The 14,141-nt window shown below is 42.7% G+C and overlaps 1 protein-coding gene across 6 annotated transcripts in view; it reads left to right on the forward strand.

Moving 5' to 3' along the window:
* Positions 1 to 14,141, forward strand: part of GRIK1 (glutamate ionotropic receptor kainate type subunit 1) — a 626,279-nt gene that overhangs the window by 238,186 nt on the left and 373,952 nt on the right. For all 6 annotated transcript variants that reach the window (XM_077480009.1, XM_077480011.1, XM_077480010.1 and 3 more), the window contains exons 2-3: positions 203 to 376; positions 9,638 to 9,895. In XM_077480009.1, coding sequence (XP_077336135.1) covers positions 203 to 376; positions 9,638 to 9,895 — 432 coding nt within the window. The remainder of the gene's footprint in view (positions 1 to 202; positions 377 to 9,637; positions 9,896 to 14,141) is intronic.

The following is a 14,141-nucleotide window of genomic DNA, read 5'->3' on the forward strand; positions in this document are numbered from 1 at the left end:
GCTGTCTTGGCTTTTCATTTCTCTGGATCAGCTGGAAATGCAATGCTGAGGATTTTTTAAGGGGATCTTAGTAGCTACGTGTTCATTTTTCTAGCTGACTAAATACTGTATATAGCTATCACATTACATGCCTACTTTGGCTATTTTGAACATAGTTCCAACACATTAGTAACCACTCTGTTGCTTTATCTCTGGTTTACAGGAGGTATTTTCGAGACACAGGAAAATGAGCCGGTGAATATGGAAGAACTAGCTTTCAAGTTTGCAGTCACCAATATCAACAGAAACCGAACACTGGTGCCCAACACTACATCTACACTGACCTACGATATCCAGAGAATCAACTTGTTTGACAGCTTTGAAGCATCCCGAAGAGGTATTCCGAAGATTTGCAATTTCAATGAAATTTACTTCACTTCATATATCTAGACTAACCAACACCATATATTTAGGCTCATCCATTTTTAAATATTACTGTTTTAAGACCTATCAAGCCCATTGTTGTGCGTTAATGCATGGCCTTAACTTGTGTTATGTGTATTGTGTAAATATCTGATCCAGTCTAGATGTTATAATCCTTATACATTAGATGTTATACATCCTTAAAAGAGTAAAAATTTGCTTGTGTATTGATTGCTGATGTATGGGATTTTTAAGGCATTCAATATATACACAAATATACAGAAAGTTGGTTAAAACATGTTGCGTAGTTTACTGATCCATATTAAAAAACAGCGATAGTAATAATAATAATAATAATCATATAATAATAAATAGACAAATAATAATAATAATAATAATCAGATTGATGATGTCTACACTTAAGTTAACCATCATAATTGACCACATATGGACAATTTTAGATGCCTTTATATAGCAAATTAGTTCCGATGTATTTCGATTACAATTACAAAAGAAATATAATATATACATAGTTAGTGTATATAGTATACCTAACTATATATATTATATTTATTTTGGTTTGTAGTCTAGCTGGGACAGCCATATTGGCGTCCTTTGTAGTCTCTTTGAGTTTACACCGTGAGATCTGCATGGGACAACACATTGATTTTTGCCATCTTCTTTGATGACTGTAAGTGTCTTCTTATTCTATACAACTGTTATTTCTTACTGTTGTTTTTCAATGATTGTGATATACAGTCATGGCCGAAATTGTTGGCACCCCAGACATTTTTCCAGAAAAAGAAAAAGCCTTCAAAGTGAGAATTTTTGATTTTTCAAGTTTAGCTCCCATAGACTTTAATATGGTTTTTTGTTCGGGCCAGGCCTTTTCTCTGTTTGGGAGTTCTGGTGTGAATCGAACAGGGGGGTGTTCGACCCATTTCTAATTTAGATTACAATTGCATAAATCTTCATCAGGGGGTCATAATAAGGTGGTTTATTCTAAAATACATATACATACAGCTATGGCCGAAATTGTTGGCACCGCAGAAATTCTTCCAGAAAATCAAGTATTTCTCACAGAAAAGTATTGCAGTAACACATGTTTTGCTATACACACGTTTATTGCCTTTGATTGTATTGGAACAAAAGAAAAAAAGGGAGGAAAAAAAGCTAATTGGACATAATGTCACACAAAATTCCAAAAATGGGCTGGTCAAAATTCTTGGCACCCATAACTTAATATTTGGTTGCGCACCCTTTGGAAAAAATAACTGAAATCAGTAGCTTCCCATAACCATCAATAAGCTTCTTCTACCTCTCGCCCGGAATTTTGGACCAGTCTTCCTTTGCAAACTGCTCCAGGTCTCTCTTATTGGAAGGGCGCCTTTTCCCAACAGCAATTTTAAGATCTTTCCACAGTTGTTCAATGGGATTTAGATCTGTACTCATTGCTGGCCACTTTAGAACTCTCCAGTGCTTTGTTGCCATCCATTTCTGGGTGCTTTTTAACGTATGTTTGGCGTCATTGTCCTGCTGGAAGATGCAAGACCTCGGATGCAAACCCAGCTTTCTGACACGGGCTCTACAGTGCGACCCAAAATCCTTTGGTAATCCTCAGATTTCATGATGCCTTGTACACATTTAAGGCACCCAGTGCCAGAGGCAGCAAAACAACCCCAAAACATAATTGAACCTCCACTATATTTCACTGTAGGTGCTGTGTTCTTTTCTTTGTAGGCCGCATTGTTTTCAGTAAACAGTAGAATGATGTGCTTTACCAAAAATCTCTATCTTGGTCTCATCTGTCTGCAAGCCGTTTTCCCAGAAGGATTTTGGCTTACTCAAGTACATTTTGGCAAACTGTAGTCTTGCTTTTTTATGTCTCTGTGTCAGCAGTGGGGTCCTCCTGGGTCTCCTGCAGGGGAGGGCTGACAGCCTTAGGCCTGGGGGGCAAGTCCAGTCACGTGGCCCACTTTAACCCCAAATAAGTTCACTATCTATGCCCACCTTGTATTACAAGGTTACCCATGGCTAGTGGCCAGCAGAGCCCTACAGGCCATGATAAGCTCCCAGCAGGACCTACAGGTGCATGGCCAGCTCCCAGCCTGTGGGTCCTGCTGGGCACTGGCCATAGCCAGCTCCCAGTAGGACCAACAGGCAGCGGTGGTGCGTCCATAAAGGTGCATGAGCGCTGCCCCCCTGTCACTCGCTCTCTCACATAGATAGATTGCATGAATCTATATATGGTTGCTGCTGCCGCCCCCTATTCATGTGCCTGGTCCTTTGTTGGGCGCCATGCATATGAATTACAGTGGTGGAGTTTCTTTGGAAATGCCTGATTAGAGCCATAGGCTCAAATAGGCTTCCTGATTAGAACCATGGGCTCTAATAGGCTTCCAAAAGGGAAAACAGCGGGCACACTGCTGTGCATTCGCCGATTACTTATTGGTGTGTTAGAGAACCGAAGACATTGCTTTCCTAACACTGACCTGGCTCACAGCCAATCAGGTTGCTCAAGTCATGTTACCTGTCACCTGATTGGCTGAAACAGGCGCCGCTATTGGACGCCTGATGGGAGGAGAGGACGGGAGGAAAAGAAGTGCAGGAGACGCATGAAGGACCCACTCGTTGTCACCTGCTGCCCCACAAGACAGGGCAAGTGCAGGGCAGAAGGCAAGCGGGTGGCATACTGTCACACTGGCAGCATTTGATTGGCACAGTGGCTGCGAATAATTTTTTTTTTTCACATTTTTTTCAGTTTGCCCCCCCCCCCCCCCCCCCCCAAATATTTTAGCACCAGCCGCCACTGCCAACAGGCCATGATTAGTTCCAGCAGGACCCACAGGGAATGGCCAGCTCCCAGCAGGACATCATGTACTGTACCATTCCCGAGTCTTTTCTGCAGGTGATCCCTCTGTGTAATGCGGGGACAAGGTCATCCAGTGCCCAGGCAAAGATAGCAAACTGCGCCCCCCCCAGGTGGAAGAGGGAATGGGGGTAATAGTGCCATAATGTTTGTGACATGCTGTGGGGTCACTGGAAGGAAAAAAAAAATGCTGCTGCATTTCTGTCAGTTTGAGAAGGACTGATTGATAACTATGTCAGTGCCATCCAGTGCACTGCGATAAAATGTAGAATTACTGTATATTATTGCAGCTTACTGCACCGCACCTCTGGACGGTACTGCAGTGTAAATGGGGCACATAGAGAACAGCTGTATTCTATGTGCTCTAGCAGTGACTGGTATTTTTTTCAGTGTGGAAAAATGCCAGTCACTGCACTAGTGTGAAAAAGCCCAAATTCTGTAGTATAATTTAATGGAGAGTGAGGGGCTGCATGTGTTAGACTGAGGCATGATTCTGACAGAACTATTGTATTAGGCAAAAGTAAGCTGGGATGGAAAGGGTGTCAGCCCAAATACATGTGTGGAATGCCCAGAGCTGAGAGGCTACAGTGATTTATATGAGGAGAGCAGAATTACAAAACAGGAGAGAAGATAAAATGAATGGGAAAAAGATAAGTGAATTGGTGCAAGGAGAGTGTGACTTACCTACAGCAAGATTGTACCGACCAGGAGAGATGAGTACACAGAGGGAGGGGGAGGGGGGTGAAGCATGAGTGAAATCAGCCTGGAATAAATGAAAGAATCTGAACAGAAACAAACGTGATGTTTCCTGAAAGGAGAGAGAGGTTATAGGAGAGCAGCCAGTAGGAGAGTTAACACAGCAGCAGGAGAATGATAGCTTGAAGTTGCTGGCTGACCGACCCCCCTGTGAAGTGATGGGTCTCCCTGCCGGGAATAGAAGTTACCTGCTTCCCTGCTCAGTTCCCTCCAGTCTCTACCCACCAGACTACAACTCCCAGAATGCAGCGCAGCAGCAACACAGCCAATCAGCGGCCGACTTCCTCAAAAAAAAAAAAAAAAAATGTCAGCAAACAGCCTGTTTTGATTAAAAGTTAGACGGCCTGGGGGGAGATTTCCACCCTGCCCCCCGGCCCAGCCCGCCCCTGGTCTCCTGCCATATTGTTTCATTTCATTTAAATGTCGATGGATAGTTTGCGCTGACATTGATGCTCCCTGAGCCTGTAGGACAGCTTAATTATTTCTTTGGAACTTGTTTGGGGCTGCTTATCCACCATCTGGACTATCCTGTGTTGCAACCTTTCAGCAATTTTTCTCTTTTGTCCACACCCAGAGAGATTAGCTACAGTACCATGGGTTGCAAACTTCTTGATAATGTTGCACACTGTGGACAAAGGCAAATCTAGATCTCTGGAGATAGACTTGTACCTTGAGATTGTTGATATTTTTCCACAATTTTGGTTCTCACGTCCTCAGACAGTTCTCTTCTCCTCTTTCTGTTGCCCATGCTTAGTGTGGCACACACAGACACACAATGCAAAGACTACATGAACTTCTCTCCTTTTTATCTGCTTTCAGGTGTGATTTTTATATTACCCACACCTGTTACTTGCCCCAGGTGAGTTTAAAAGAACATCACATGCTTGAAACAATCTTATTTATCAACAATTTTGAAAGGGTGCCAAGAATTTTGACCAGCCCGTTTTTGGAATTTTGTGTGACATTATGTCCAATTTGCTTTTTTTCCTCCCTTTTTTTGTTTTGTTCCAATACACACAAAGGGAATAAACATGTGTATAGCAAAACATGTGTTACTGCAATACTTTTCTGTGAGAAATACTTGATTTTCTGGAAGAATTTCTGCGGTGCCAACAATTTCGGCCATAGCTGTATGTATATGTATTTTAGAATAAACCACCTTATTATGACCCCCTGATGAAGATTTATGCAATTGTAATCTAAATTAGAAATGGGTCGAACACCCCCCTGTTCGATTCACACCAGAACTCCCAAACAGAGAAAAGGCCTGGCCCGAACAAAAAACCATATTAAAGTCTATGGGAGCTAAACTTGAAAAATCAAAAATTCTCACTTTGAAGGCTTATATGCAAGTAATTGTCCATAAAAATGTGTATGGGGGTCTGTGTACTGCCTTGGGGGACATGTATCAATACAAACATAAAAAAAAAAAAAGGACTGTTAATAAAATAAGCTGTGATTTTAATGATGCTTAAAGTTCAACAGTAACAATAAAAAATTCCTTTAAATATAGTGCATGGGGGGGGGGGGGTTCCCCTTAGTCCACCTGTAAAGCAGTGCATCTGTAGCATGTATAGAACCTGCTGCAGAAAAAATGAAATTTATAAAGATACATTTAATTTGACTTGGGATTTATGGTTGCAATTGCCGGCACCCATTTATTAAAAAAAAATAAAGAAAAAAAAACGGAATGGGGTCCCACACCTTTGGGTCTGGTATGGATTTTAAGGGGAACCCCACACCAAAATTAAAGAATAAAAAATGCATGGGGCCCCCCTCAAAATCCATACCAGACCCTTATTCAAGAATGCAGCCTGGCAGGTCAGGAATCTATGCTCGCCCCCCCCCCATCCTGAACCATACCTGGCCATATGCCCTCAACATGGGGGGGTGCTTTGGGACAGGGTACCGCCCCCCTTGGGATGTCATGGATAAGTGTATGCTGGGTCGGTGATGTCACAAAAGGGCGGTGCCACCAAGTGACATCGCCAGGTGGCCCCGCACTTACCTATATAAGAACTGTCAAACAGCAGAAGAGGCATTCAGTGGTCAGCTGTCAATGAGTGTGAAGCGTTTTTTCTTTCTTTTTCGGGTGCGTCGTGATTTAGGTTAGATTCACATTGGGGGACACTGTTTTTTTATTTTTTAGTAAAGGAATTGTCAAAAACTGTCTCTGTGTTTTTATCACTTTTTGACACTTTTTTTGGTGAATGGGTAAGGGGCACTATGTACCCCATATAAAAATGGGCCCTCGCGCCACTAGGTGCTAAAAGTGAAAATAAATCTAAATATGTGTATAGCCAAAAAATGGAAAATATACAAAAAAGGTAAATATTAAGTAAACAGTAAAGTGATAAAAAAGTGCAAGTGCTACTTAGTAATGCAAAAAATGCAGCGGGGCAAAATAGTGAACACAAACTATCACGTGAAATGGATAAAACAAAGAGTCCTGCGCAAATCGTGCCACTTTAAAAAATACGAAAATATATATATATATATATATATATATATATATATATATATATATATATATATAAATGTATAAAAAATAAAAATGTGAAACAGTACATAGATAACAAATATATATCCCAAGAATCGCACACCAATGAGTGAGGATAAAATATGGAAAAAAATATGGACCAAATATTCCAAAGTTCACAAATCCAGGCTCTCAGAACTCTCACCTTAAGATGAAATGTGCAAGCAAATCAAAATATAGCCCCAGAAACTTCTCCTTTGCTTCACTGTATAAGGCACTAAGGAATTGCAGGTGAAGGGTGTAATAAAAACTTCCGCCACTAGAGGGCCAATCCCAGCTCATAGGTATTGCACTGTAGATATAAACTTCTATTCCGTAGTGTATGGCTCGAAAAAACATAAAGGAGAGGGGGAAGGAGAGAGAGAGAGGGGACTCCAATCGTGTAGCAATTCAAATAAGCAGATACATTTATTAAAAATAGCCAAGACTCTCACATTTCAAACAGTAAAAAAATACAGAGAGAGGAAGATGGTGATCTGGCGTCTTCCGCCAGTCTTACGCTACTTCCGGTTTGTCCTATGGCCACTCCCTACGCGTTACGTCATACCACGTGACTTCTTCATGGTGGCACGAGCAAGCACCTCTCCTGAACCATATGAGGACACATGCCCTCAATATTGGGGGGGTGCTTTGGGGCAGAGGGGCTCTGCCCCACCACAACGCACCTTGTCCCCATGTTGATGGGGACAAGGGTCTCTTACCCTCAACCCTGGGCTGTGGTTGTGGGGGTCTATATGTGGGGGCTTATCCGAATCTGGAAGCCCCCCTTAAGAAGGGGCCTCCCAGATCTTGGCCCCACCCTGTGAGTAAGTATGAACCTGAGAGCCCCTCTGCCCCAAAGCAACCCCCCAATATTGAGGGCATGTGTCCTCATATAGTTCAGGAGAGGTGCTTGCTCGTGCCAACCTTTCCCGACCTGCCAGGCTTCATGCCTAGATAAGGGTTTGGTATGGATTTTGGGGAGCCCCACACCTTTTTTTTTTTCCACTATTTTTATGTTTTCAGCTAACAGCAGGGAAGCCCATTGATAGCTAATGACTCAACGGTTGTTCACAGCCCCGCTCCTTAACAACAAGCTTTTACTGCGCCCTGATTGGGCAAAGCTTTGCAAGGCTTATTTTCCATATATAGGCATCTATAACTGCCCAAATGTGATCAATTAAGGTGGTTAAATGTTGTGGAGACGTCATTAATCTGATTGTTCTTATAATAACTTTTGCTGTTTTTTTTTAATATGGATCAATAAACGATGTAAAATGTTTTATTGGTATATATTCAGTGCCTTTAAAATCCCATATGTCTGCACAAGCAAATCCTTAATATGCATTGTGTTAAGGCATCACAACTGACCTAAAAATCAGACCCACATTATTTTTCCTGATGCAGTGCACCATAATGCACTGCAGAGTTCAATCGGGTATTGTGGTGTACTGAAACGCATAAGTATTGGTTAAGCATCGGTTTAGTGTGTTGGGGTGGCATTTAAAATGTGTTTCTCCATGCATGGCTACAATGTAATGGTCTGACTGGGCCCTTCATGTGGCTGCTTTTGAGAACTGCACTGAGGTCATCAACCATCACCCAGTTCAAGTTTCCTGTGGATAATAGATGACTATTTGAAAAAAACAGTTTCAGTGTGTAACATGTAATATAGTGCAAATGGGACGACCCCCCCCCCACCGACCATGACAGACAGATTTGTGGTTGTCAATGGAACCTGAGTGCGGTGGTGACCATGGACACTCCCTCTAGTTCTTCAACTAAAAGTCTTACCTTGGTACAGACATACAACTGGAGGAAGAGCCTGCAGGAGCCTGGAATTAGACTTATCACAGTTGCAGTGCTTTGCAGGCTCATTTTTGTGGGAACAGTTTAGGGCTGATCCCTTCCTGTTCCAACATGACTGCCCACCAGTGCACAAAGCAAGGTCCATAAATACATGGATGAGCGAGTTTGGGGTGGAGGAACTCAACTGGCCTGGAACATCTTTGGGCTAAATTGGAGCAAAAACTGCCCCCGTGGTTTAGTCCCACTGAAAATGGGGCATTTTCTAACCCTACTGGCAACACTCTGGCCCCCTCTAAAGCCTAAAGGACATTAAATCTGCTTTTTTTTTAAATTTGGAGACCCCTGGTCTTGATGATGGGGAGAACTTAGACTGCTGGAGCATTTTAAGTTTTGGTAGATGCTGGAGATCTAAAAACAGAAGACAGAAACAGCGCCAACCTAAGTGCAGTATTATAAACTACAAGTATTTATTCACAAAGTAATACACTCACTCTCTGTTGGAGTAAATCAGGCACATCACGTTTACAGGGAAGAGAAGTTGTAGGGTACATCACAGGGCTCCCAGGGAGAAGTGGTCCTCTCAGGCTGTGCAGTCTTGTCCGGTGGCGCCGGTGGTTCCCAGCATCTCCGGCTCGGTATTGCAGCGTCACGGAGGTCAGCTGATGGATTGTTTAGGGTTGCGCTGTGATGGTGTCATTGCGCACGTGTTCAGAGCATATGTGTTCCTTCATCAGGCCTTCCCCCACCCCCGATACATATAACCCAGCAGCGCAACAAAAAAATCTCTTTCTCCTACTGGAGATCTAAACCTTTCAACAATTTAATACATCTCTTGGGTACTATCCTGGTGAGATCTCGGTGCTAATTTCCCAGGTCTGCACACATGCTGTGGCCATTGTGATGATTCTCACTCTCCCTGGTAGATGTTTTATTTATGAAATGTTTTTGGAACTTTGCAGGAGAAGATGAAATATGCAAAAGTGGATAGTGACATCCAAACCCATCACCAGCCCAACATAACTTATTAGTATTGTCCTAAGGGGCAAAAGCCCACACCCAGTGCTGTGCTCCCCTGCCATCCCATTGGTAAGCCCTGCCCAAAATAAAAAGCAGACATTGCGTCTGCTTCAGACATAAGAGACATGAATGTAGAGCTTGTATGCTCTGTATTAGAAGGAGCAGAATACTATCAATTTAACCTGATGGACATGTTAACAAATATATAACATTAATCTTAGAAGCATAAACAGATGTAGTTAACCATAATTGTCTTTCATCCCCAGCATGCGACCAGTTGGCTCTTGGGGTGGCTGCATTGTTTGGACCATCACACAGTTCCTCCGTCAGTGCGGTCCAGTCTATCTGCAACGCTCTAGAAGTTCCCCACATCCAAACGCGATGGAAACACCCGTCAGTGGACAACAAAGACACATATTTTATTAACCTTCACCCTGACTATGCTGCCATCAGCCGAGCTGTGCTGGATCTGGTCTTACACTACAGCTGGAAGACTGTGACTGTTGTGTATGAAGACAGCACAGGTATGTTGGAAGCCTAACATGTTTTTTTTCTTTTTTTTTTAATATAAGCTGACTATTCTATATCATATCATAATCTATATCCTATCACATCAACACAGGCTATACAGATAAATTGGCATTTGGCACTGCTTACCACCATGACCTCTGCAGAACCTGCTTTTCGGCATGTCTTTGATTAAAATCAGCCCTATACCTTTGTCACTGTATGAAAGATCAGTCTTTTCTGATTACAATCTCTATGGACCTCTGTAATAAGGCAGTGCATTGAACAATGATGTAACTATAGCAACCAGTCAATTCAAAGCAATATATACAGTTTGATTGGCTGCTGTGGGTAATTGCACTTTTCCAGCTGCCCTTTGCTCTATTAAAGCCCAATTCCAGGAAGCTTGAAAATGATCCCTTGTGGTGGGGCTGTGTCCGCACTGCAAGGGTTGCTAGCTTGTTTAATCTACATGAAGGAAGAAGTGCTTTTACTTTCCCGATCCTCCGCTTTCCTAGATGGCACTTCTCAACGCTTTGGCATTGGACTCTCCCTCAGTGTCAGCCTGCATTGGTCTTGATGACGTGAGAATCTTAGACTGCTGGTGCATAGGAAAGAAGTTGCTGTGGGGACTAATCTAGCGGCGCAGATGATTGAATAAGTAAATTCCCTAGACCCAAACAAGCAATTAAAGGGATTCTAAAGGTGAAATTAAAAAATAAATAAATAACATGTCAAACTTACCTGTTCTGTGCAATGGTTTTGCACAGAACAGCTCCCATTCTCCTTGGGTCCCCCACCAGTGCTCCTCCCTTCTCCCCTCTGCTGAATGCCCCCATAGCAAGCGATTTGCTATGGGGCCACTTGTGCGTGTTCGCTATTGAGATGGCTCTGTGTGTCCATTGACACACGGCGTGCATCTCGGCCCCGCCCCCTTCCTTCTCACTGACTGTGATTGACAGCAGTGGTGGCCAATGGTTCTCTGCCCAGTGAGGAGAGAGAGAGCCTCTAGTCTTGAGCACATCGCTGGATTGAGATCAGGCTCACATAAGTATAAGGGGGCTGGGTGGGCTGCTTACAGAAGGTTTTCTACCTTAGTGCATAGAATGCATTAAGGTAAAAAACCTTGTACCTTTAGAACCACTTTAACTATTGGAGTTTACACACAGCCCCACTGCATGGAATATTTTTTCAAGTTTCCTAGACATGGGGTTTAAATGGAGTGAAACCCTGTTCACATATGCACCCCAAGGCCCAATCACATGGGGGGGCAGGATCTGGGGGCCCAGGGTTGTCGGGGAAAAGGCCCTGGTGTCCATTAACATGGGGACAAGGTGCTTTGGAGTGGGGGGCGCAGAGCCCCCCTGCCCCGAAAAAACCCATTCGCTTGGTATGGTTCAATGGGGGGGACAAGCGAGCGCATTAACTGCCAGGCTGTATGCTCAGATAAGGGTCTAGTATGGATGTTTGGGGAGACCCCACAACGTTTAAAAACAAAAAAATCTTACATTTTGCTGTGGGGTTCCCCTTAAATTCCATACTAGACCTGGTATGGATTGGGGGAGGAACTCATTCTCTATTTTTTTAATAGCCAGGTGTTGGCATTTGTAGCCGCGAGTCATTTAAAATGGGATTTTATTTCTTTAGAAATGTCAGCTTTTCTGTAGCATGTTCTGTATGTGCTACAAATCCAACACATTGCAAAAAAATTACAGCATTTAAAACTGCCAAACCTGGCATTTTGAATGCTTTTAAGTGCAAAAGAGAGAGTTGGGGTCTTATAGACCCCAAATCTCTCCATACCCGTCACTGACTATTACTGTCATAAGGAATGTTTACATTCCATGTGACAGCAATAAAAATGATCAGAATTTCTTTTTTTTAAAAGACAGTGTAAAAAAAAAAAATTCATGAAACAAATAAGAAAACATTTGTAAAGCGCCCCGTTCCTCCGTGTTAGTGTGCAGAAGCGAACGCATATGTAAGTCGCGCCCACAAATGTAAATGGTATTTAAACCACACAAAAAAAATGTAATACCCTTTTATGGCCAATTACTTGTATATAAGCCTTTAGAATGGGCACTTTTGATTTTTGCAAATCTGCCCGTGATTCAAAATGCTGAAGTATGAATGCAGCCTAAGATGGTGGGGAGTTTACAGGTAGAGAAAAAAAAAAACCTCAAAGACCTGTAAAACCTTGATTTTTAGGTCAAGTGTGCATTAGGCTGTATAAATTATACATAATTAGTACATAACTTTAATCATGATTATACCAGTGGCGGCCCTTCCATTAGGGGCACCTGGGCGCTGCCCTCTCTCTCTTCTCCACCCCTATATACATAATGGCCGTCGTAAACCACCCCCTATTTATGCGTCCAGCCCCTTTCATTACAGTGGCAAAGGATTTTTGGAAGCACCTGATTAGAGCCAGTAGCTCTAATTGGCTTCAAAATAGAGTGGGCTTGGGTCGCAGAGCATGCGACCAGAGCCCACTCAGGTGTGTTACAACAGCGAATGAATATTCGCTGTTGAAACACTGATCCTCATTCCGGCCAATCAGAAGCGGGTATGAGACCCATATTCCGATTGGCAGAAAAGAGAAGACTCCCGATTGGCTGCTGAGGAAGAGGGAGGAAAGGGAAGCCACCGCTGTGCAGAGAAGGAGAATGGGAGGCTGCCAAGCAGGTGAAGCCACCGCTGTGGAGAGCAGGAGAATGGGAGGCCATCGGTGATGGAGAGCCGGAGAACATAAGGCTGCCAATACCGTCGCCGAGCAGGGGGAAGCCGCTGGGGATGGGGTAAGTGCTACCGACTGACCGATGGACAGGGGAGGGGTGATATACTGTTTGCCCCCCCAAGAAAAAAAATTCACCAGCCGTCATTGGTTTATACCATACCTACCAGTTACCAATAAAGAAACACCCACTAACAATATGAAACCAAAGAGGTCTCTTAAAATTGCTCCACTGTGTGCTGCTTGACATCACGGACATCTTCCAGCTTCAAAATGTACATAGCAGGATAAAATAACAGAGCATCCTATTTTAAAATCACTTTTAAAACTGGAACGTTGTTATATCACACTGTTAGGCACACTCAAAAGCTAAGGCACAAATGTGTGACATCAGGCAACGGACAACAACTATCTGAGTCAAGATGTCCTCTCACCCCTAAACTCAAACTGAAAAAGTAAAGCTAAATGGGAGGCAAATATAAATCTTCTATTTGTAAGTAAGCCTCCGTGATCATAATTTTGGACTAAATGTTGGGGTCCTTGCTTCACCTAAAGCCCCATACACACTATCAGATTATCTGCTGAGTTTTTCCTTCAGATTTACCAAAACCATATAATATGAGGACAAACCTTAGGAGTTTCAATGTGTATGCAATCAGGCAGGCCCTTCTACTACATGGTTTTGGTAAATCTGAAGGAAAAACTCAGCAGATAATCTGATAGTGTGTATGGGGCTTTAGTGTGACTGGTTCTCTTCAAGCCAGGCTTGCACAGCAAGGAACACAGTTATCTGAGGAGCTTGGCATCTTTATATTCAGTTTGTCCTCTCTTCAGTTTCCCTGCTTGCCTACATCACTGTAATTGCTTCTGTTTTATAGGCACCATCTAGACTGACTTTATTATTTTAGATTACCAAACATTTCAAGCTGCATCTCCTTTTTTAATATGATGTCCCCTATAGAGTGTAGAAGCCTCTTGAGGTTGTTAAAGCTCAAAAGTGCCTGCGGCTTTGTTAGTATGAAGGATTGGTTACCTTGTTTCAATCACTGGGAGACCAAAGTCTTATTGAGTCTATTGATTGACATCTTGTTAATGCTGAAGATGGTTCATCAAAATCTGCCATTTCCGGTTCTTTTTCATGTTCCAAAGAGCTCTTGAAGGCACTCACGGAGTTATTAAAGTGCGGGAATCTTGTTTTACCCTGTACGGAGTTGTGCAACACTGCCAGTCATTAATGTTTACCTTTACACCTCAAAGAAAGATGTCATCGATGTATCCTATATGTACAGTATGCATTAATTTAAATGTATAATTATTAATATTTCTAATCTTTTCGTAACTTTGCATGGCAAATATAATATTCTTTAATCAGTCTGAGAAATTAGTTTGTTCAGTTTCTATGGATAGGAGTGATTACATACTTTATACTGTCTATACAAATGTTGTTAAACTTTATGAAAACTCAGGTTTGTGGATACTTGCAGTGCCAGGTTTTGGCAGCATGCATTATTTTTTTGTGACTGGCCCCC

This window comes from Lithobates pipiens, unplaced genomic scaffold (assembly GCF_037356315.1).
Source record: "Lithobates pipiens isolate NorthernLeopardFrog02 unplaced genomic scaffold, aLitPip1_a1.2 Scaffold_16, whole genome shotgun sequence".
Lineage (NCBI taxonomy): Eukaryota > Metazoa > Chordata > Amphibia > Anura > Ranidae > Lithobates > Lithobates pipiens.